Source organism: Protopterus annectens, chromosome 1.part1, assembly GCF_019279795.1.
Source record: "Protopterus annectens isolate FY-2018-M chromosome 1.part1, PAN1.0, whole genome shotgun sequence".
Taxonomy (NCBI): Eukaryota; Metazoa; Chordata; order Ceratodontiformes; family Protopteridae; genus Protopterus; species Protopterus annectens.
Window position 1 is genome coordinate 1,724,640,868 of NC_056726.1, and position 24,072 is coordinate 1,724,664,939.

A 24,072-nucleotide genomic window follows, 5' to 3' on the forward strand; every position below is an offset into this window, starting at 1 on the left:
TGCAGATATGCTCCTGAATAACCACAAAAAAATTAAAAAAAAACCAGACTGGAAGATGCAGGAAAAACAGAGTGAAATACACACAGTGTTAGAGTAATAAAACTTTTAATCCACGCTTTCGTAACCAAACTTCTTCAGAATAAGATGTACATACTCAACATCACTTTTAAAAACAGTTTTGAAATACTACACCGATTAACTCATTTTTTCATTTAAACAATTACACAACTAATCAATAAAATTTCTGAACTCAGGAAGTTATTTCCTTATATAGACTCTATGGTCTTTCAAAAAACATTTAGTGTCGACAGCATAATTTATATCAGGTTTTTTGTCTGAATTAAGTCTAATCTGCCATAAAGCCTCCTTTTGTTCAAGATTTGTTTTGAAATTGCCACCCCTGAAGTCGTGACTTCCTTGTTCCAGCACAGAAAACAAAAATGTATTATATGTAGGATAGATGGTAGTATGCTTATAAAAAGCATTTGTCTTGTCTTGTTTTCTAATGTTATAGTAATGTTCTTTTATTCTAGTACATAGGGCTCTTGTAGTCATAAAAATGTAGAATGCACTGCAATGTGCACACATATCAGTGTACACAACTCCTTTACTCTTACAGTTAAAATGTTCTGGAACTCTCAAAATGTAAGGTAGGTGTTCTAAATTAACTAAGGGACCTTCAGAAAGGTATCTGCATGTGTTACAATTCCCACACTTGTACATGCCCCATTTTTTCTATGTACTATTGGGACAATATCCCACTTTGTTTCTCTCTCTTTCAAAAATATTTTTAAAATTGTTTTAATTTTTATATACAAACCTTGGTTGGGTCCCTACAATAGATTGCAAATCTTTATTTCCCTCTACAATTTTCCAATTGTCAGAAGTAATATTTCTGATAATACCACTATCTATTGTCATGTCCAAACAGAAGTAATTACCAGCATCTGATGTATTCCTGTCTTGGTTCTGTTTTGTGTTAGTGTTAGAAAATCCACATTCAAGGACAGCTGGAAAGAGACTGTCCCTGTTCTGTATAACATATTCAGCCTGCTCTTTTAACAGGGTCTTACTATACCCTCTCAACAAACAAGGTAATAATGAATTCTATTTCCTTCAAAAAGTCACCCAGTTCACTTGTCATTCGACTAGCTCTTATGAGCTGTCCTTTTGGAAAGTTATTCTTCATATAGTGAGGGTGCATACTAGTATAATGCAAGTAACTGTTGGTAAAAGTAAGTCCTACTGACTAACTTACAGTTTTATTACGCTAACATTGTGTGTATTTCACTCTGTTTTTCCTGCATCTTCCAGTCTGTTTTTGTTTTTTTGTTTTTTTTTTTGTGGTTATTCAGGAGCATTTCTGCAATTTTTGGTGTTGTAGTTCCTATAGCAGAAAGCAGAGGAGATACGTTGATGAATGTCAGCATTCATCGTACACCAGGTGAAGGTAGACAGAATGTTCTGGCTTCACTATTGAATACTGTGAAAGACATTCAGCAGACTTTGCAACTGTTAATTCCGGAGAAGGTGAATACCATTCCGGTCTGGTCCAGCTCAGGTGATGAGGTAGAGACGGTGGTAAATTTCAACATACATTCTGCTGAACAAGGTAAAAGCTTTGAAGCTGTTTCCAAAATTAAGACTTATGCTGACATAGCTTCAGTATTGAACACTAAATTGGATCCTTTTTCATCCTCTGAAACACCTATTAACAGTATAGAACTGAATACTTACAGAGACATGTGTAACAATTTGGGCAGATTGTTAAAGAAATACAAGAGTCTAGACTTGGAAAACAATGCAGGGATGAATGAGGCTTAAAAGAAGGGAGGACTTGAATGAGCTATGTAATGTTTGACTGACAATGATTGGGGAGATTATAAGTGATATATAATGTTTGCATCTATGATTATATCATCATGGTTTGTGATGTAAAATGCTTGTGACTGGGATTGTGTTAATATGGTTTGTTTTAATTTATGTAAGTGTATGATTGTCTGTGTCATAAGTGATAATTTAATAAAGATGTTTCTTGTTTTAAAAAAAAAAGCATCCTGGAAGAAAGCAGTGGTGACTGTAATACTTAAAGATGGTAGAAACCCCCTCATTCCAATTTAATATAGGCCCATTTTAAACCACAGTTACAAAGTGTTTATGTCTATAGTAGCTAAAATAATGGCAAAGGTGATGTCAAAATTGATAGATGTCGATCGGTGTGGTTTTATGAAGAGAAGGGAAACATTTGCCAACATTAATTGTCCAGAAGGAAGCATAATGTAAGAAAACACCACTGTTGCTGGTGGGTCTAGATGCAGAGAAAGCATTTGACAGATTAAGCAGGGATTTTATGAGTAAGGGAAGGGAAGCATTTGCATTCCCTGATAGGTTCATCAGGAGGATAAGTGAGGGATCGGAGGTGAAAATTAAAGTTGGGGGGTTCTTCTCTGATAAGTTCTGTTTGAGCAGAGGAACCAGGCAGGGGTGTCCTCTTTCCCCTTTTTTATTTGTGTTATATTTAGAACCATTGGCATAGAAAATAAGGGTCTCATAAAGTCAAGGATATAATTGGTATGGTAGTGAAGAAAAGTTGGCTTTATTTGCAGATGATATTATTTTATACATGATAAAACCAGAAAAGGACATTTCAGTGTTGTGGAACATTTTCAGACAGTTTCAAGTCTTTTCACAGTGCAAAATTAATGAAGATAAAACAAAGGCAATATCTGTAAACCATGTACCCACACACAAATTGGTTCAGCAATAACCATATTTATGGGAACATGATAAAATGAAGAATTTAGGAATGTGGATTAAAAAGGCTTCAGTTATGGCAGCTAAGGATATGTGGGAAGAGACTAAACAAAAATAATACAAAAACTGAGAAGTTGGAAGCTTTTTTATGGATATGGATAGCAAGATACAAGCAGTGAAAATGTTTTTAGTCCCTTACATTTTATACACAGCTCAGGCATATTTTTATCAACCAGAGGAGACATTATTGATTGCAGTTAATAAAAAGTTGAAGGATTTTATCTGGGTGGGAATGATGGCAATAGTCAAGCGAGATAAACTGATTTTTCTAATAGACTAATAACTTTTACAAACTTAGAAAAAAAGAAAAAATGGAGGATACAAATCACGCCAGCCAAAGGATTAAAGAAATATTTTTTACTTATGCTTAGTTAGCGCTTTCATGCAAATCATTACTTGCACTTCCTCAGACAAAGCAAGAATAAAATAAAGCCAAGCCCAAAATCAATTAGATAATTAACTTGTGCTTAGATAAACCAGCCATTTACCAACAGTACTTAACTAATTAAAGCTGCACACATACATAAAAAGAATACATTCACTTAACCAACTACCTAACATTTACTTTAAAAATGTACACCAAAGATTCTTTACATATATTTTTGTATATCTTAAAAACTCCAAAACTTTACATTTTTGTATATATATGTATACATAATTATAAAAATACTAACATAAAATTGTTGATTTTCAGGATTTTCCAAGTCCAAATATAAACATGCTCTGATAGAAAATATATACATATATAATAAATGTATATAAAAAAATATACATATATATATATTTTAAATAAATATATACATACATAAATACACATATATATATTAAAAACCAACTATCTCTCCAGGGCCTTGATGTTAAGTAAACATTTAATAGAACACATATCATTGATGCCCGGATAAGAATAAGCGTTGTTTTTTAGCTGCCAAAGGAGTTCATGTTCTTGTAGTCTTAAAAACCATGGTCCCCCTCTGGGGTTTTTGTCAACTTTTTCAACTATGTTAAACAAGAAACTATGAGTATTGTTCTCCATAATATGCTTAGCCAAGGCATTGGATAGATTTTGCTTGGATATAGCATATAAATGCTCGTAAATTCTATTTTTTAACAATCTTTCAGTTTTCCCAAAATAATAAGCTGGACATTCCTTACATTGGGCAAGATACACCACCCCCTGACTCTCACAGTTAAATTTACCATTTATGTAGTATTTTGTGCCCCTGATTATAAAATTAGAACTTGTGTGTATATATTTACAATATTTACATCTACCACACTTAAACATACCTTTATTCACTTTGTATGGTTTAAGAGGGTATTCTACCAAGTTTTTAATAGAAGGGCCTTTTTTGTATACTACTCTTAATTCTGGACCAAATAACAAATTTAACTTCCTGTCTTGCATAACGAATTCCCAGTTATTTTGTAAGACGCCTCTAACCTGAGTAGCATATGGACTGTATTGTATTAAAAAACTAGTATGAAAATTAACTTCATTTTTATTTACATTATTATTCTTAAGTTGATTGTCCATATTACAGTTCATACTATCAAGGTCGATATCACTTGACATATGATCAGAGGTACCATTATCATCCACTATAGGTGTATCCCTATATAAAGGTGCAAAAATTCCTACTTTCCTCTTGTTGTTAACCTCTTTGGAAACTGCATTTAATAATTTATCAGGATACCCTCTGCTGTTAAACATTTCCCAAAGTTTCTGACTTTCTTCCTCAAATGCCACATCAGTAGAACACATTCGTGAAGCACGAACAAATTGACTTTTAACCACACCCTTCTTTTGATAATAGGGGTGGCAACTGGCAAAATGTAGGAAGGAGTTACTATATGTTGGTTTTCTATATATTTGGGTAGAAAAAACATTTCTTTTTAGATCTTTACTTATGTTGATATCCAAAAAATTAATAGATGTATCACCAATTTCATGAGTAAATTCCAAAAAGAAAACAAAGGAATTCATTTTACTAATCAGTTCGGTAACATCCTCACGTGCACAATCTGCTATCATAAGAATGTCGTCCTGATAGCGTGTGTACCAAACTATGGTTTTTTTAAACAAGTCATGGGGGAAAAGGAATGTCTGTTCCCAAAAAGCCATTATTGTATTTGCAAAACTACCACCAACCGGAGAACCCATTGCTACTCCTGTTGACTGCAAGTATATGTCTTTTCCAAACATGAAATAATTATTTGTCAAAATGATGTCCAGAATAGCAATAATCAAATCCACATCATTCCCTGGGCACTTTTTCTGTAACAAAAATTCCCGTGCCCATTCTAACCCTATTTCATGAGGAATGACAGTATATAAATTTCTAACATCAGCCGTAACAAAAATTAGGTCAGATTTAAAAGAAATTTCATTAAGACACTCTAAAACATGCCAAGAATCTTTGCAAATCTGGCTTTCTGTCTTAAGGAACTCTTTCAGTTTATTGTCAACCCATTTTGCACAGGGGTAGGTGATGGAATTACGTCCATCAATTATAGGTCTAAATGGGGGGTGTTCGATGTTTTTATGCAATTTGGGAATACCAAACAGCACCGGTGTAGTGGGTGCTGCCATATTAAAGTAATGATATGTATCAAGTGTGATGGACCCATCCATAAACAATTCACTTAAAAAATCTTTTACTTTTTTATAAGCTTGGTTAAACTCATTTAGGGATACTTTTTTATATTCATCACCAGACAATAGGTGAAGCATTTTCTCAAAATAATCCTTTTCATACATAAGAACTGCTCCACCGCCTTTGTCAGGCTTCATTATTCTTATTTCATGAACCTTCATATGTGTAATTAAATCTAATTCCTTAGATACCAAAGGCTTATTCTTACAAATATCTTTATGTAAGCTTCTCAGGTGAATTTCAGACATTTTTTCAAAAATCACTAGATTATTGTCTAAAGGGGGATTAAATACACTTGAAACTTTTTCATCACTATATTGGAAACTGTTCTGATCTCCAAAAATTATTTTCAAATTCAACTTACGGACGAACATTCTTAGGTCACATAATGTTCTTGCAATATCAAACTTTGATGGTGCGACAAAAGAAAAACCTTTAGCTAAAAGTTCAATTAAATCAGGGCAAATAACAAAGTCCGTGTAGTTATATACTTTAAAATCATTGTTCTTACTCAGTAAAATGTCCACCGAACTTGGGTTCTCGTTACCAATCACATCTAACGGCCTTTCCGCTTGTTGGACCCGGCTTTGTTGTGCCCTTTGCGGTTCCAGTTGGTTTTCTTCCGTGGGCCGTGTTGTTTGCGTTGAAAACCCTGTGGTTGATTCGCCTTACCATTAGCTTGGTTTTGAATATTGTCAGCTTTCTTTTTGTCACTAATGCGATCGCTACGTCTCACTACTTGTGGAGATAAATCGGTGTCAGAGACGTGACTATTATCAGTGTTAAGAAAATTGTCCAAATCCTCCTCGACTGCTTGTTGTGAATCCATGTAAGCAGAATTAGTGTGTGTGCGTATGGTGGGGGTATATATATATGTATATTTTTTTATATACATTTATTATATATGTATATATTTTCTATCAGAGCATGTTTATATTTGGACTTGGAAAATCCTGAAAATCAACAATTTTATGTTAGTATTTTTATAATTATGTATACATATATATACAAAAATGTAAAGTTTTGGAGTTTTTAAGATATACAAAAATATATGTAAAGAATCTTTGGTGTACATTTTTAAAGTAATGTTAGGTAGTTGGTTAAGTGAATGTATTCTTTTTATGTATGTGTGCAGCTTTAATTAGTTAAGTACTGTTGGTAAATGGCTGGTTTATCTAAGCACAAGTTAATTATCTAATTGATTTTGGGCTTGGCTTTAGCATTTCGAAATATAAATTGTAATGTATTTTATTCTTGCTTTGTCTGAGGAAGTGCAAGTAATGATTTGCATGAAAGCGCTAACTAAGCATAAGTAAAAAATATTTCTTTAATCCTTTGGCTGGCGTGATTTGTATCCTCCGTTTTTTCGATTTTTCTAATAGAACAATGTGGTTTGGGATTGCCTGATTTGAAGGGGTATTTCAGAGCTACACAGTTAAGGCTCCTATACATAGCACAAGCAGAAAGCTATAATTCAATGTGGAAAAGGATGATGATGAAAAGTGGGGAAGCTCAAGAAAAAAGGAGAGACTGGGATTTTGGATGCAGATCCTTAAGGAGAATAAAAATAATCGCACAGAATATTATATTAATAAAGTAGCAGAAAGTATTCTAAGAACTAAGTCGGCATGGGGGTGGAGAAAAGGAGATTCTCCCAATAGGGATGACTGCAGTTCGAGGTGCAGAGAATAGGCAAGAGGGGGCTGGGATTTACTGGAGAAAATTGGCAAAGGAACCTACATACTGGGATCAAATAATTAGAGAGGGAAAGGTTATAGAATGGGAAGAGACCAAAAATTAATTTGGACTGCAGGCTAGAGATTGCCTTCCTTATCGAGGACTGATATTAAGAGTATAGACAAAGAGAAAGGAACAGGGGGATATTAAGTGAAAGACCAGCCTGATAAGTTTTAAGTAGAATCTAGAACAGAAGCTGTTGGTAAAGAATAATTAGTAGAGCGTGTAAAATGCTGCATGATAATTATAGGAATAAATCAGAAGACGTTAGAAAGGATTGAAAAGAGAGATTCGATAAGTAATTCACAAAGAAACAATGGGGGGAATATATGTATGGCTTGTTAATATGCAACAAAGTCTGTAGGTTTACAGTCCCAAACAGACTGCAAAGAATTTTTCCTCAGGTAGATTGCAGATGTTGGAGGCATGATGGGGAAGAAAGAGGTAATTGGGAACATATTTTTGGGAAGTAATGAACTGTCAGACTTTTAACAATTTCCTGCAGACTACCCTATCAGAAATACTGGGTGAACAAATTGGTGTAACTAAGGAAATACATTTTTTGAACTATGATACAGAATCAGAATTTCCTAGACATAGTAAGGCCTCGCTGAGTTTAATTCTGGTGGCTGCCAAAAAAGAAATTACCAAAAAATGGAAATCAAAGTCTAAACCAACTGTACTAGAAGTAGTGAATATAGTAACAGAGATAAAAGAAGTAGAAGTGGGATCTTTAGAAAAGTGTAGGAGCAAATTACATAGAATAAAAATGTGAATTATGGGAGCAATGCACATAGAGTAATGTTTTGGAGGTGGAATGAGGTTTAGGGGAATTCAGGAAATGAATGAGCCTTGTAATGTTTAACTGACAATGACTGGATAGATTATAAGTGATGCAAAACGTTTGCAACTGAAAATATGTGAATATGGTTTGCTTTCTGTTAAATAAATGTATGATTGCCTATATCATAGGTGATAATTTAATAAAGATGTTTCTTGTTTAAATAAAGGTCCCCAAGTTCAAGACACTGCTTCCTCCTCTTGTGGACCACTGCTCCATAATGATTCTTGACTTGAAAGACATGTATCATCATATCCCTGTTGCTTATCACTTCAGGAGATATCGAGATTTGGTGTTTCTGGTTCACATTATCGGGTCTCTGTATTGCCCTTTGGATTATCCACTGCACATTGAGTATTTATGAAATGCCTTGCTCCAGTAGTGGCCCACAGATGGACTTTTGGCATTCACATTTTTCCTTACTTAGATGATCTGCAGATCTGTGCAGAGTCTGCATCCAGCCATACAGGTGTTGAATTTCTGGAGAAGGTCTCAGCCTTACTCTCCCAGCTAGGGATCAAGTTGAACCTTCAGAAACTGTGCCTGATACCCTCACAAAGACTCATCTTCCTGGGGTGTTTAATCAACAGCAACAAAAGAATGGCCTTTCTTTCCAAAGATAAGGTCATGTCCTACTAGATGACATTTTAGGAATTACGTGGTATCGTCACCTCAGCAAGAGAATTCTTAAAAATTCTGGGACTGATGGCATCCTTGATTCTCATACCACTGGCCATCTCCCGATGAGAAAAATTCAATGCTATGTACAAAATTGTTGGACACAGCACCTGCTTTCTCCGGAATCCCAGTTGTCAGTACTGCCTTTCACCCGATGTGAGCTACACTGGTGGAGAACACAGCTGAGTGTCAGCCCAGGGCTTCCCTTCAACCCTTCTGTTCTGATGCAATCTGTCCAAAAAGATTCATCGGACTTTGCCTGGGATGCTGTGTCAATTAGAGTGCCAGTGCAGACCACTCAGAGTCCCAAGAATGCACAGAAGCACATCAACATCAGCATCAATGAAACATTGGTGGCAACCCATGCCTTGAAAATCCTTCATCCCGACCACCTATGGACTCTGGGTTCTCTTCTTGTGGTTATGGACAACACCACAGTGATGTTGTACCTCAATAAACAAGGGGGGTATGAGGTCATATCCTCTGTGCTGATTGGCATTGATGGCCCGGGAGCTAGCTTTACAGCATTCTCTGACTCCTCAGACAACATACATCCCAATAGAGCAAAACGTTGTAGTAGACAGACTAAACAGATCCTGGGCAGAACCACACACATAGCAGTTCAAGGCAGTGGTGTTCCAGGATCTAATATATGGGAACACCTCAAATAGATCTTTTGCCTCCTTTCAAAATAGACAGCTGGAAAAATTCTCTCCCAGACATCCTTGCAGCCGTAATTGGAGGATAGATACATTCTTGTTCCCTTGTATAGGAATATTCATTTCCTGTATGCATTTCCACCCTTTCCAATGATTCCAAAGGTACTTTCTGAAGATTCAGAGAGAAATGCCAAAAATCATTGTGGTAACCCCTGTTCGCCCAGGCAATCTTGGTTCTCCCTTATAATATCGGCCAAGGTCAATTACCAGATTTCCTCACACTTTCGATTTGCTTACATAGTATCAGGAATGGCTGGTGCACCTCAGTTTGGAGCAACTACAGCTGACAGCCTGGATGATTCAAACTTGACTCTGTTAGGTACTTGTTTCATGAGGATTTGCTACATGTGTTAAAGGAGGCCATAAAACGTGCTACTAGAAAATCATATGTTTACAAATGGATGAGGTTTTCTAAGTGGTGCCTATATGGGAACAAAGGGTCCCTTGAGATTAACATCCCCCTGGTTTTGAAATATATGTGTGAGCTACTTCAGAATGACTTATTATATGCATCAGTTAAGGTACATTAGTAGCGATCTATGCTTGTCTGTCAGTAGATCCTCCTCTTTCTTCTTCTCTTTTGGTAAGACAGTTCATAAAATGAGTTGCATATGAGAAACCCTCACTAGCAAATTCCTCCTTTGTGGGAGGAGGACTTTGCCTTTGAGGGGATCTCATATGTAAGCAAATTCCTCCTTTGTGGGATCTCAGCTATGTTCGGGAAAAATTGACCTTACCACCTTTTGAGCCATCACACCCACAGACAGGAAGTGGGAGAGACTCCGAGCTTTATTAGACTGCCAGAGGAGGGTGGCAGGGCAATAGTTCCCAAATGCCAGTGAGGTAGTGTGTTCTACAAGCATCTTCTGTTACAGGTAAATAAAACTTCCTCAACTGTACTTTACATCAGTTATTGAAATTCTGAATAAATTGCTATATTTTATGATTTACCTTCACAATATCAGAAAGAGGGTTCCTGAAAACTAATGCCTTATTCATAATAATTTACTTACAGAACTATGCAAGGTGTTGCTGGAGAAAATTATAACACTTTATCCTATCAGTCATGTAGGAAATAGTGCTCTGTTTCTGAAGAAATAATAACTTTCAGAACGGTTCCTTTTCTCATAATAGGACTTCTAACAAGCTGTACAGTGGAACATATGCCCATTTAAAGCACCTGTCTATAACAGGAAATCTGATGTTGTTAATCTTCTTTCCATTCATCACTGATGGGTTCGGTTCCGAGCCCTCTGAACTGAGTCAGCCTATTACCAAGCTCGCGCCAGCCAAAACAACTCTCAAGCTAAGTCTGTACCCAGAATGCCCTTCTCCCTGTTACCTCAGATCTCGTTTGCCATGTAGCCGTAAAGCCGCGTTTCAGCCGAGTTCTCAGCTAAGTGAAATCTTTTTGATATTTGTGTAAAAAGTTTAGGGTATCTTCATATTTTATTAAGCGATTAGTATTTTACTGTTATTTCTTCTGTCTAACTTTATTCTTTCCTCTGTAGATCCGTTTCTGGGCCAAGCGTACAGCTCATTCCTCAAACGTCCTGACTCTCTGTCTGGAGTATCCACTAGATCCACCAGGAGCCTTTTGGAGCACGATGTGGTGCATCTTGTAGACCAGCTGTTATTAGCAAGGGGGGATTCCCTCACTTTGTAAGACCCATCCACCTGCAGGACTTGGGTTACCTTAACCACGGACTCCATCTTACACTCCTCCTTTGACCATCTCCTTTCTGAAGCCTTCTGCTGCAACATCCTTCTTGGAACCTATCACCTCGGCACCTATGGTGCATCTCACTCCGGCTCTGAGTTTGTCCCTTTGGTCTTCGGTTCCTGCTAAATCAGTCCTTCCTCAATCTGGGGATTGGGGGACGGGCGCATCAGCCCGGGGTATGGAGCTGCCCCTCTCCTTGTTTCCATCCTCAGCGCCGATGGCAGTGTCCGTGCTGATCCTGCTTGAGGCTCCATCCATGGGGGGGGGGGTTCGTCGGAGCAGGGTGTGACCCCGGTACCGAGGTTGTCTTTCTCGGTTCCGGGCTCCCATCCCTCTTCGGGTGGGCCTGTCTTCTGCATGATGGAGAGGGCTGTTGCTTCTGGCAGCAGTCCTTTGATGTCGGAACCCCAGTTTTCACCCCCTGAGCTACAGCTGTCACAGACCACCCCCCTGGGACACCGGGCAGAGAAGCCGCAGGAAAGCCCTGTTCAGGGTATCTGCTCTTCCGAGTCCTCCTCAGAGACCCTCACTGAGGAACCCCCCTCGAATGAAGATGAGCAAGAGGAAGCACGTGGACTCACCTGAGGAATCCTTAACGGAAGACACGGATTACAATGATAGTGAAGGGTCCTCATGGTCACCTCCTGATGATGTCTCCTTTGGAGACATCCTGGAGATGTTAAAGCAGAGAGGTGACTGGAAGCTCTCCAACCCTTTGTCTGAGGAGTCTGTGTTCCTGCAGGCTTTTCGCGCCCAGCCTTCTACCTCTTGGGTGACCCCACCTGCCGACGAGCTCGTCCAACTCATCATGCAGCGTGCATGGAAGAACCCTGATTCCATTGAGGCAACCCCTCAGAGACCAGACAGAATTCTTTCCCCTCCCAAGGAGAACCCACATTGGTCCAAAGGGTTACCAGATGATGCTATAGTGGTGGTAGTGGCCACGAAAAAGGACTTGGCTGAGGAAAGTCCCACTATCCACCTGCTCAACAGGGAGTTCTGGGTGGTAGACAGACTTGGGAAGCGAGTTTTTGCATCAGGGACCTTTGCCATATGGTCCCTGAATTATTTGGCACATTTTACGAGACTCCAGAGGGACTTGATCTCCAAACTCTCTGGGACACTTGCAGGACAGTTGTCTGACAAGGTCAGAGACAAAGTGACCTTGCAGCTCGCAACCCTGGAATCAATATCCAACTTGTCCATGAGGTTGCTGTCACATGCGACTGAAGGGGCGACCAGAGCACCGGGTTCGGGCATTGTTATGAGCCGTCATGCCTGGATGTGTATTTTTTGACCTCACGGATCCCTTCAAGTCTTCCTTTCTGAATGCTCCCATCGAAGCTTTGTCCCTTTTTGGCTCCAAAGTGAAGGACATGCTAGCCAGGTGCGAGCAAGATGGAAAAACCCTGTCTGCTGTAGGCCTATGGTTTTCCAACGCTCAACGTACCTACCTTCTCCAGAAATCAGTAGTGGGAAAATGTGGTATAAGAAATCTCAGGGCCCTTTCTGTGCCACACGTGGTAATGATACTCCCAGAGGCAGAGGGGGTAAGAATTCAGGAAGATGCCTTTATAGAGGCAGAGGGGGTCATCATAATCAAGGCTCCAGGGACTCTTTCTTTGGACAGCTTTATCAGTGCTCATGAGGGGCGGCCCGATTGCTTACCTCTGGAAGCAGTCGGGGGTCATTTCTCTCTGCACCAAGCTGCCTGGCAATCTATCACCACTGATCATTGGGTACAGAACATTATCACCAGAGGTTACAACGTTCCCCTTTCTTGTCAGCCAAAATTTTCAAGAAAACTTCCCGACGTTCCACCCAGTCAAAGGGAAGAAGCAGCTTCAGAGATTATAAAACTGTCTCAAAAAAGAGTCATCCAGCCAGTCCCACCAGACCAGATCAGATCCGGATTTTACTTGAGATTCTTTTTGGTGCCAAAAAAGGCAGGGGAACTGGAGACTCATTTTGGATCTCAGCAGTTTAAACAAGTCTGTCACCCAAATGAAATTCCAGATGGTCACAGTTCAGTCCATCCTCCCCTTTTTAAGAGAAGGCAATTGGATGTGCTCTATAGATCTCCGAGATGTGTATCACCACATCAAGATGGACAAATGCTCCAGGAGTCTGCTTCGCTTCTGGCTAGGAGCCAGTCATTACCAATTCCATGCCCTGCCGTTCAGTCTCTCTACAGCCCCCAGATTGTTCACGAATTGCATGGCAGTGATAACAGCTCACTTGAGATTAAAAGGATTCTGGGAGTTTCCATATCTAGATGACTGGCAACTTACCACCCCTACTGAACATCTTCTGGTAACAGCACTGCACTATACTCTCTCTCTCTCTCTCTCTCTGGTCAAATTGCTGGGAATAAAGATACGTTGGGAGAAATCAAACCTTATCCCCACACAACAAATAGAGTTCATTGGAGCAGTGTTCAATACTCAGTCCTGTCTGGTATCACTCCCAATTCATAGACTCCATCAATTGAGGCTTCAACTCCGAGTGATGCTATCTCAAACAACAGTCTCTGCAAGGGAAGATGTTCATCGTGTTTCACTGCTGCAGTCATTACACTTAGGTTATCCTGCCGTCAGGCGGTCCCGCAGTCGGCCAGAGTTCCAAAGTCTTGGTCCGGCGTCAGTTGCTGTCGCTTCTTCCCTGACGTCAGTGCGCCAGGGGTATATAAGATGCAGCGGATGGCATTTTCTTCAGTCTTTCTTGCCGCGCGGTGCCCGAAGCAAAAGCAGTTCGCAAGTGCCGGTCGGCCGACTCCTGAGATTTTCAATTCGAATTTCAGAACCGAAGTCTTCAATAAAGCTAAGTACCCTGTTGGGGAAACTTTTTCTTGCCTCAGACCGATGTCAGTAAAAGTTAATAATTGTATTTCTTGTGGGAAGCAAATACCTCATAAGGATTTTCATTCTTACTGTATTCCATGCCTAGGCCCAGACCACGACATCACTAGTTGTCGGTTTTGTGCTAGATTTAACAAACGCACTATTAAACGTTGGTTTGATTTTGCTCGCCATTACTTTAGCCGAAGGTTCAATTACAACCGAAGACAGGAATACACAAAAAACGCAAAGACAAGGATAAGAACAGGCATCCGAGGCCCAAAACTGATGATGAAGCCTCTTCTAGGCCAGTCACCGGTTCTCAGTGAGGCGCTTTCGCAGCCCCTGACACCCGCTACCTCAGAGCCCCAGGCTGGCTCCGACTCCCACGTGGAGATGTCTAGGCCTCTGGAAACTCAAGGTACTGGGCCTACGGAAACTAACCCCTCAGATGGGTCTGGAGCCGCTGAGCAGGCATAGGCTTCTGAGGGTGTTTTCAGACCTTCACAACTTACCATTAAATCTACAGCCAATCTCCATTAAAGACAAAGAAGCAAGTACAGTATTCACCTGGACAGGCCTCCATGCCTAAAAAACAGATGCTTAAAATGTCCGAAGACTTAATTACTCTGATCAGGGGTTCCCACCCCCCTCCAGATAAAAGGCCTAGGCAGGATACAGACTATGATTCCTCTGACCAGGTTTCCATTTCTTCTGATTCCTCTTCAGACCAGGGATACTCTTTACCCCCCAATGAGGACTCTGATGCTAAAGAATCAATTCCTTCAGCCTCTCCTCCTGAGGATTACTCTTTTGGGGAAACTTTACATACCATGAGGGAGCATTTCCACTGGGAGGGCCAGGATTACTCAGAATCCAAGAAAAGGCTCAGAGACTTTCTTTTATTGCCTCAGCACAGGCCCCTTGCTATTCCGCCAGTGTTAGATATTGTGGATGATGTGTTCTCTGAATCCAGTTTAAATCCTGATTCTTTACCCCCTGCTCCAGTCAAGCCAGCCAGGTACTACAGAGTCCCCGACTCTCATAAATTTCTTTATAAAAACCCTGTTGCTGACTCAGAAACTATTTCCCAGGGTTCCAAAGGGGTAAAGGCTTCCACAGCTAAAAATCCAGTCCCCTCTGACAGGGATTCTAGAGCATTAGACAGATAGGGGAAGAAAGTTTACGCTTCTGCAACTTTAGCAGTGAGGGCTTTAAATTACCAGTTTCACATGCTTAAATACCAACATTATTTAATGTATCTGTTAAAACAGAAAATGCTTAGAAGTTCAGAACATCCTGACTATAAGGAAATGCAGGATTTATTGCATGCAGCTGAACAAGTGGGAAAACATACTTTGCAATGTGGTTTTGATTCATTAGATGCTTCTTGTAGAGCAGCAGTTACAGGATCTGTGATACGAAGGCATGCTTGGTTAAAAGAACAAGTTTTACCTGATCATGTTAAGGCAAAATTATTGGATGCTCCTTTACAGCAGGATATTTTATTTGGTGTTAAGGCAGAAGAGGTATTAAAGAAAATGGAGGATAAGGCAAAATCTATGCAAACAGTGAAGGATTTCTTACAGGTACAGCCACTTCGATTTAGCAGAAATTGGCCCTCTAAAAATTGGTCCTTTCCAGTGCCAGACAGACCACAAAGAGGCAGATACAGACGCCCAAGAGGCAGATCTCAGCCCCAAGGCTCTTACAGACCATGACAGTGGGATGCTTCAACCCCAAAAGGAGGGGAAGACAAGTCACAACCTTATAGGAAACAGTCCCAATGACTTCCCCCTTCAAATGCCAAGCACTTACCTTTTGGAAGCTCCCTTAGGGGGAAAACTAGCACTTTTTTCACAAAACTGGCATACAATCACCCAAGACAAATGGGTTCTGAATATTGTGTCTCAAGGTTACAGGTTCCACTTTCACACTCTACCAAGGCTAAAAGGAATGCCAGACCTGCCACCAAATCAATGGGCAGAGGCACAAAAACAAATTACAGCCCTCATGGACATGAGAGCTATTCAAAAAGTGCCACAACAGGAACAATGACAAGGATTTTACTCAAGACTTTTTCTGGTCCCCAGAAAGGACAAAGCCTGGAGACCCATACTGGACCTTTCTATTCTAAATACTTACCTAGATGTTCTGAAATTCAAAATGTTGACTCTTTAGCAACTTCTTCCCATGCTGGGCAAGAAGGCTTGGCTTGTTACTTTGGGCCTCAAAGAGGCATACCTGCATGTCCCTATCAGACAAAATTGCAGAAGATACCTCAGATTCATAGCTGGTTCAATGCATTGCCAATTCTCTGCACTGCCGTTTGGCTTATCTACTGCACCCAGGGTCTTCACAAAATGCCTGGCACCATGCCTGGCACCAGTAATTGCATTTTGCAGACAAAAAGGAATTCAAATATACCCATACTTGGACGACTGCCTTATTCAAGCAGAGAGCAAGGAAATTCTTCTACAGCATCTGGCGTTTGAAAAAAGATTGCTAATTTGCCTAGGGTACACAGTAAACGAAAAGAAGTCAAAACTAGTGCCCTCACAAGAGATAATATTCCTGGGTGCCAGCTTAAATACAACGGCCCAGATGGCTTATCTCAAGCCAGACAAGCAAAGGCAACTGACTCAGTACTTTCAGTTGATGGCAACAAAAACCCATCTCCCTGCAAGAAAAATTCTGCAGGCCTTGGGGTTCATGGCATCCTGCATACTACTAATACCATATGCCAGACTGCATATGAGGAAATTACAATGGTACCTAAAAAGTATTTGGACTCAACACTGTCACAGTTTGGAAGCAGTAATTCCACTTATTCCCTGCCTACAACAGGAGTTTCGATGGTGGGCACAGGCATGCCACCTCAACAAGGAACAGCCTTTCACTCTACCCACAGCCAGGCAGACACTAACAACAGATGCTTCGGATTACGCCTGGGGAGCACACATGGCAGGAAAATGTATTCAGGGCAAGTGGGCCGCAGACCAAATGCATCTTCACATCAATCAAAAAGAGATGCTAGCTGTACAAAATGCCCTAACAGCTTTCAAGGACCTACTGCATCCAGGACAACTATTACTAAAGACAGACAACACCACAGTTATGTGGTACATAAACAAGCAAGGGGGCACTCATTCTTATCCCCTCTGCAGGCAACCCATGACCTTGTGGAACACAGCTCTAACCTATCAAGTTCATCTGCAAGCACAATTACTGCCAGGAAAGATAAACACTCTGGCAGATGACTTAAGCAGAAACATCATGGATCCTCACGAGTGGAAATTAAATCCACAAGTATTCAGCATGATAAAACAAAAATGGGGGAGCCCAGACATAGATCTTTTTGCCTCCCCAATGAATTGCCAACTACAGAATTTCTGCACAAGGACTTACCACACACAAGCATGGAAAGTGGATGCTCTCTTGTTCAGCTGGAAAAACCTAAAAGTTTATGCCTTCCCACCACTGCCTCTCCTTTCAAAGGTACTCCTAAAAGCCAGACAAGAAAAGCCAAAAATGATCCTGATTGCCCCAGACTGGCCACGCCAGCACTGGTACCCAATCTTAAAGAACTTAGCTCAAGGCCCACCATGGATTTTACCTCAAATTTCGCACCTTCTGACTCAACAAAACAATCAGATCCTGCACAGCCAGCTCAAAACCTTAAACCTGGCTGCATGGCAGATTCCTTAGTCAAGCAGACAACACCTCTCTCTAAAGCTGTTATGGATGTCATTTTGAAGGCCAGGAGGCCTAGCACCAGGAAACCCTATTCAGAAAAGTGGAAGAGATTCTGTGTTAGGAACCAGGCTCAAAGCTTTGACCCTCTTGTCCCAAATATTCCTCAGATATTACAATACTTAACTGAGATGCTGGACAAAGGCCTATCCTTTTCATCCATTAAGATCCACGCCTCTGCCATCTCGGCTCATTACAACACAGATCCTCCTATTTTCTCTCATCCATTGCTAAAACAGTACCTCAGAGGGGCTAAAAACATAAGACCGCCCCGCAGAGCACCAACACCAACTCGGGACCTCAGTTTTGTCTTGGAAAAACTAACCTTACCTCCTTTTGAGCCAGCCAATTCATCAGAATTAAAATATGTGTCATGGAAAACTGCTCTGCTTCTGGCAATAATCTCAGCACGAAGAGTCTCAGAGTTACAGGCACTAATTGCAGTGGAGCCTTTCATCATTTTTCACCAAGACAGGGTTTCTTTAAGAACAAACCCTTCATTTATGCCAAAGGTGGTCTCCAGTGTGGTTCTTAACCAAACTATTCACTTGCCAACTTTTTATCCAAATCCCCAGAATAAAGGGGAGAGACTTCTGCATTCATTGGACATACACAGACAGCTACGTTTCTACTTGGACAAAACAAAAGCTTTCAGGAAAACTGAGCAATTGTTTGTAGCATATGCTGCAGGATCACAGGGAAAGGCTATTTCAAAGCAGAACATTTCAAAGTGGATAGGACACTGTATCCGTTTCTGCTACACACAGCATGGGAAAACTGTACCTAGCAACATTAGGCCACATTCCACCAGGGCAACAGCCACTTCAACTGCCTACCTTAAAGGAGTACCTACCAAAGATATCCTGGAAGCTGCAACTTGGAGTTCAGTGCACACCTTTACCAAACATTATCACTTGCCTCTTTATTCTAAATCCAGAGCTAGCTTTGCCACTGTAGTGCTGCAGGGCCTCATAGCCAACCCAAATCCTCTATAGAACTAGCCACCCTACCTCAGCTTTGGGATTCAACCCAAGTGTAATGACTGCAGCAGTGAAACACAATGAACATAGTACAGTTTTGTACCTACCATAAATGTTGATGTTCGAGTGTATTCACTGCTGCAGTCCAGGTTACCCTCCCTCCATCCCCTCTTTCTTAGCTGGTACTTATCTATGCCTTTCTACCCTATACTACCTATGTGGTGTATTTGCTGGTAACTGAAGGTTTTGGTTTTACTTTTTATGTATGTTTTATTAGCAATATGTATTGCCTACCTATTTGGGGGCACCTGACATCTGGGGCAAGAAAAACTGAAGAAAATGGCGTCGGCTGCATCTTATATACCCCTGGCGCACTGACGTCAGGGAGGAAGCGACAGCAACCGATGCTGAACCAAGACTTTGGAACTCTGGCCGACTGCGGGACCGCCTGACGGCAGGATAACCCAAGTGTAATGACTGCAGCAGTGAATACACTCGAACATCTAGATTTATGGTAGGTACAAAACTGTACTTTCTTCAGGCCCTAGGTTCTGTGGCTGCGTCAATTCCAATAGTGCCTCTAGCAAAGCTACATATGCAGACTCTGCAAATGCTATTTCTGTGTCAATAGTTCCCAAACTATCACCCCCTTGATTACCAGATTCGTATAACCAACTCCTGCAAACAGGACCTACTTTGGTGGATGAGGCCAAACATAGATCTTTGGACTCACCCGTTTCATCCTCCCCAGCCCACAGCCATTGTGACCACAATGCTTCCCTGATCGGGTGGGGGGGGGGGCATTTCCAGGGGAAGACTATCCAAGGCACAAGGTCCACCTCAGAGGCCCACCTGCATATCAGTGTTCTGGAACTGAGAGCCATGCTGTTAGCATTGCAGCTCTTCCATTCGGCTCTCCCTTCTGGGACAATTGCAGTTCAATCAGACAGTATGTCAGTGGTCTGGTACATCAACAACCAAGGAGGAACCATGTCCTACCCCCTATGTCAAGAAGCCATGAGAATTTGGCAGTGGGCAATAGCATCCAACCACTTTTTGATAGCAATGCATATCCCGGGGAGTTCCAATGTGATCGCGGACAAACTGAGGAGATGCATCCTCATGCCCCACCAGTGGCCCCTCAACCCCGAGATGGTGTCTGTAATCTTCAGCCACTGGGGCCAGCCTTACTGCGATCTTTTCGCTTCCCCATCAAACACCAAGTACAGCAGCTATTTCGCCCTACTTCCCCCAGAGGGGGAGTCACCGAGGGATGTTCTGATCCACAGTTGGCCCACGGGACTTCAATACGCTTATCCCCCCATCCCACTGATCCCACAGTTTCTAAAGAAAGCTCTTCAGTTGAGATGCAAGGTGATCCTCATAGCCCCATTTTGGCCTCGACAAGTTTGGTTCCCCTTCCTTTGGCCTCACCTAGTATACCCGCCGTGGATTCTGGACCCTCTACCAGATCTGATTACTGACCCCTAAGGGTTGACTCACCCAAATCTGTCCAGTCTCAAGCTAGACAGCTTGGTTTCTCCACTTCCATTAGTCGCCGGGCAAGCTAAACTCTCCTTGCCTGTTCGAGACATTATTCTGGCCTCTCACAAACCATCCACCAGAAGACTATATCAGAGCAAATGGAAAAGGTTCTCCATCTGGTCCAAGGATAACATGCTAGACCCATATTCGGCTCCAGTTACTGCAATGCTTTGATACTTGGCTAAGTTTTTTGATAATGGAGCCTCTGCCTCTATGGTACGGGTGCATCTAGTGGCAATTTCCAATTTCCACAATGGTTTAGATGGCACCCCTCTTATCTCTTTACACCTTTGCAAGGCTTTCCTCAAGGGGACCTCTCATCTCAGGCTTCCTGTCAAACAGCCCATGGAACCTCACTCTAGTCTTTCAGTCTTTGACTCAAAAACCTTTTGAGCCTGCTGCTAAGTGTGACCTAAAGTATTTGCCTTGGAAATCTTTGTTCCTGGTAGCCATTACCTCTGTCAGAAGAGTCTCAGAGGTTCAGGCATTGTGTATCAAGAGGCCCTATCTGGTCTTTCATAAAGACGGGAGTGGCACTTCAGATGAATGCATCCTTTCTTCCCAAAGTTGTTTCTGAATTCTCTATTAACCAGACCATTGATCTACCCGTGTTTTTTCCGAATTTTGCCAATAGAGGAGAGTATTGCCTTCACTACTTAGACGTACATAGACAATTGAGATTTTACCTAGACAGGACCAAACCTATCCATAAATCTGAACAACTTTTCATTTCCTTTTCTGGGCTCAAAATGGGAGAGGCTGTTTCCAAGGTTACATTATCAAGATGGTTAAGGGACTGCATATGTTTCATCTATTCCCTCCATAATGAACCCATGCCAAAAGTTAAAGCTCACTTCACTAGATCTATGGCAACATCTATAGCATTCCACTCCAGGGCTTCCGTGGGTGACATCTGAGCAGCAGTTACTTGGGCTAAGCTTCATACCTTTATAAATTATTACAAATTGGACCTGGTCTCCAGAGGGAGAGCTGCCTTCTGCTCAATGATACTCAGGAATGTTCTTCCATAAGGACCACCTATGGACCGCAAGGTAGCTTGGGATTCTGTCCCATCAGTGATGAATGGAAAGAAGATTAACAACATCAGATAAAGAAGTTATGTCTTACCATAAAGTTCCATCTGTGTTGTTCATCTTGGTTCATTCATCACTTCCCACCCTCCTTCCCCCTCCAAAGGCTCCTGGGAGATGCTTTGGGTCTAAGTGGTGTCCTAGGGTACTTGCACAGAAGTGGCCTTGGCTTTACTTCCCTTTCTTAGCAAACTCGATCTGAGATAACAGGGAGAAGGGCATTCTGGGTAGAGACTTAGCTCCAGAGTTCTTTTGGCTGGCACGAGCTTGGTAATAGGCCGACTCGACTCCAAGGGCTCGGAACCAAACCCATCAGTGATGAATGAAAGAAGATGAACAACACAGATGGAACATTATGGTAAGACATAACTTCTTTTTCTACAATATTTGGTGCATCATATGGTATGGAACTATCATGGGACAGTAATGTACTAATATCTGATTGCTAGTAGTTGTGAATTAATTGTCTCACTGAAGCTAAGACAATGGAAATAACCCCCATGTCAATAGTTTCCTGGCATAAGCTTCCTGTATTAGAACCTGTGTTGATATAATCCTGTAGATATGATTCTTGTTTTAGAGTTAGCGGGAAAAGTAGTATAAAGGCAGGAGTTGCACCTTTTCCTATTTCAGTAGCTATCTATAGTGGGTAATCCACACGATTTCTTGTGCTTAATCACCACCTTGTTGGCCTTTGAGCAGAGTTAAGGCATTCATGGAATTAATTCTAACTTTTCTCCTTTAGACCATTTGCAACCCTCCTGAGAAGATTTTTTCATGATGTGTACACTTTTAATGGAGACAGTTTTCTGCTTTGTGTTTAAAAGGGATTTTTGAACCACAAAATTCCTTCAGTATTATTTTAACATTAGTTTCACTTTGTATGAATTGGTTTATAGTAGTTACTCAGCAGGGGAAAAGTTTGAACATCCCAGATGACATACTTTTACTACAGAGAGAAAAATATTCTAACTGTTGTGAAAAGATACCATTGAGTGACAACAGGTTGAAGTTTTGTTATAAGTACCTTGTGGGTGGAAAGACACTGGAAAATCCTATGCCGTAAACACTCGTATGCTATTTTTTGACTCACTAGCACACCAAAAAGCAGAAAATATTAATGTAGGAAAATGTCAGACTTAGGTGAGCTGCTTCTTCATTAGACATCTTGTAGCGGCGATCAAAACCATAACGTCTTACCAGGCCTCTCTCAGTGCATCTTGCAGCTTCAGTTCTGGGACAGTGCATGTAGTTAAAGCAGATTAATATTCTGAAAGTGTGGCAAAGAGGTCATGAGGAGCACTCTCATGAAGGGAAATATTCATACTTAGAAGGGAATTTAATCAGGATTCATCATTTTCCTCAGCTTGGCTTCCTGAAACTAAGTGCCTTTGAAATGGAATACCTAACCCAATGTATTTTGATTATTTTGAATGATTTTAGTCATGGCTCACAGTTTGTTTAGGTTACCAGTGTACGATGCTGACCTTATGCTTTGTAATTTCAGTAGTAATCCACTTAATACTTATTTTCTGGTTTTCTTTGTTTTTACAGCCAGTATCCCAGCTTATGGTCCATCAGCAGCAATACTCTCTGCCCCACCTCTCAGTCTAGTTCTACATCCACTGGTCTGCCAAGCCAGCTTCTGAGAAGTTCTTCAGTATCTTATACCAGTCTGTCCTCTGCTGTACCAGCTCCTGCAGTATCTCCCTTGTATGAAGGCTCATTGGCAGAGGTGACAGTTGGTGAAGGGCAGTATGACTCTTGCATTGCCCGGCTGACATCAAGTTGGGCTCCAGTAACTCAAACATATTGACATGTAGAACAGGATTCCATGGTAACAATTAATGACATTGCTGAAAGAACAGTGACACCATCTGCTTTCATAGTTACCTAAACATTTGTTTTGGAACACATTTGGTTTGTTTGTAATAATTTATTAATTGACTGTAGCATCTACAGGACATCACCATCCAGGGACAACTGTAATAAAATGAAGAATAATGCAGTGAATGTCTAAAAGTAGCAAAGAAGAGGCATTCGTGAAATAGTACTGTTTATGGATTTACCATGAAATCATTAATAAAACTATCATTTATTTCAACTTTGTCAAAGTGGGCAAGCTGCCTCCTTTTTAAAAAGAACAGATCTGAAGTATATTTCTTTGTTTGACTACCTTTATGCACAAGAAAGCCTAGTAGTTTTGAACTTCTAATGGCATTAGCCAATGGACAATAATTGAATGGATGGTCTTCATAATGTAATGTGACGCAAAACCCTGTGCTTAAATAACTTCAGGAGGTGGAACAACCTCAATAAGATTGATATTCTTGTGTGCCTTATGATTATAAGACAGTGGATGCTAATTTTAACCAATAAAAATGTTCTATATTTTATGAAAAATATTTCTTTGCCAAAACAACAGCTTACCAGGGCTTGAAACTGCTGTATAACTTCAAATCTCTTCCTTCTGTGTAAATAAAACATTGCATATTTAAGAATGTAAATGAAGAAGGGTAGTGGTCCACTGATGTATCTTGGGTTAATTTAAGATGCAAAGAAAAGTAGGTTGTCAAAAAACTTTGAGAACTGATATGTGTTATCGCCTCACACGTTGCCCATTCGATTCTCAGTTAGAGCGTCTTCTGTATGGCGACATGCGTGAACGGGCGTTCCTTCGTTGAAGGTTGTGTGTTAGGC

General features: G+C 40.9%; 1 protein-coding gene across 1 annotated transcript in view; it reads left to right on the forward strand.

The window, feature by feature from the left end:
- LOC122811946 (T-box transcription factor T-A-like) overlaps positions 1 to 23,233 on the forward strand; it is a 1,625,600-nt gene extending 1,602,367 nt beyond the window's left edge. Inside the window, exon 8 of the mRNA XM_044084140.1 lies at positions 22,927 to 23,233. Within this exon, the coding sequence (XP_043940075.1) occupies positions 22,927 to 23,188 (262 nt within the window). The 3' untranslated portion in view covers positions 23,189 to 23,233. The remainder of the gene's footprint in view (positions 1 to 22,926) is intronic.
- The last annotated feature ends 839 nt before the right edge of the window (positions 23,234 to 24,072 follow it).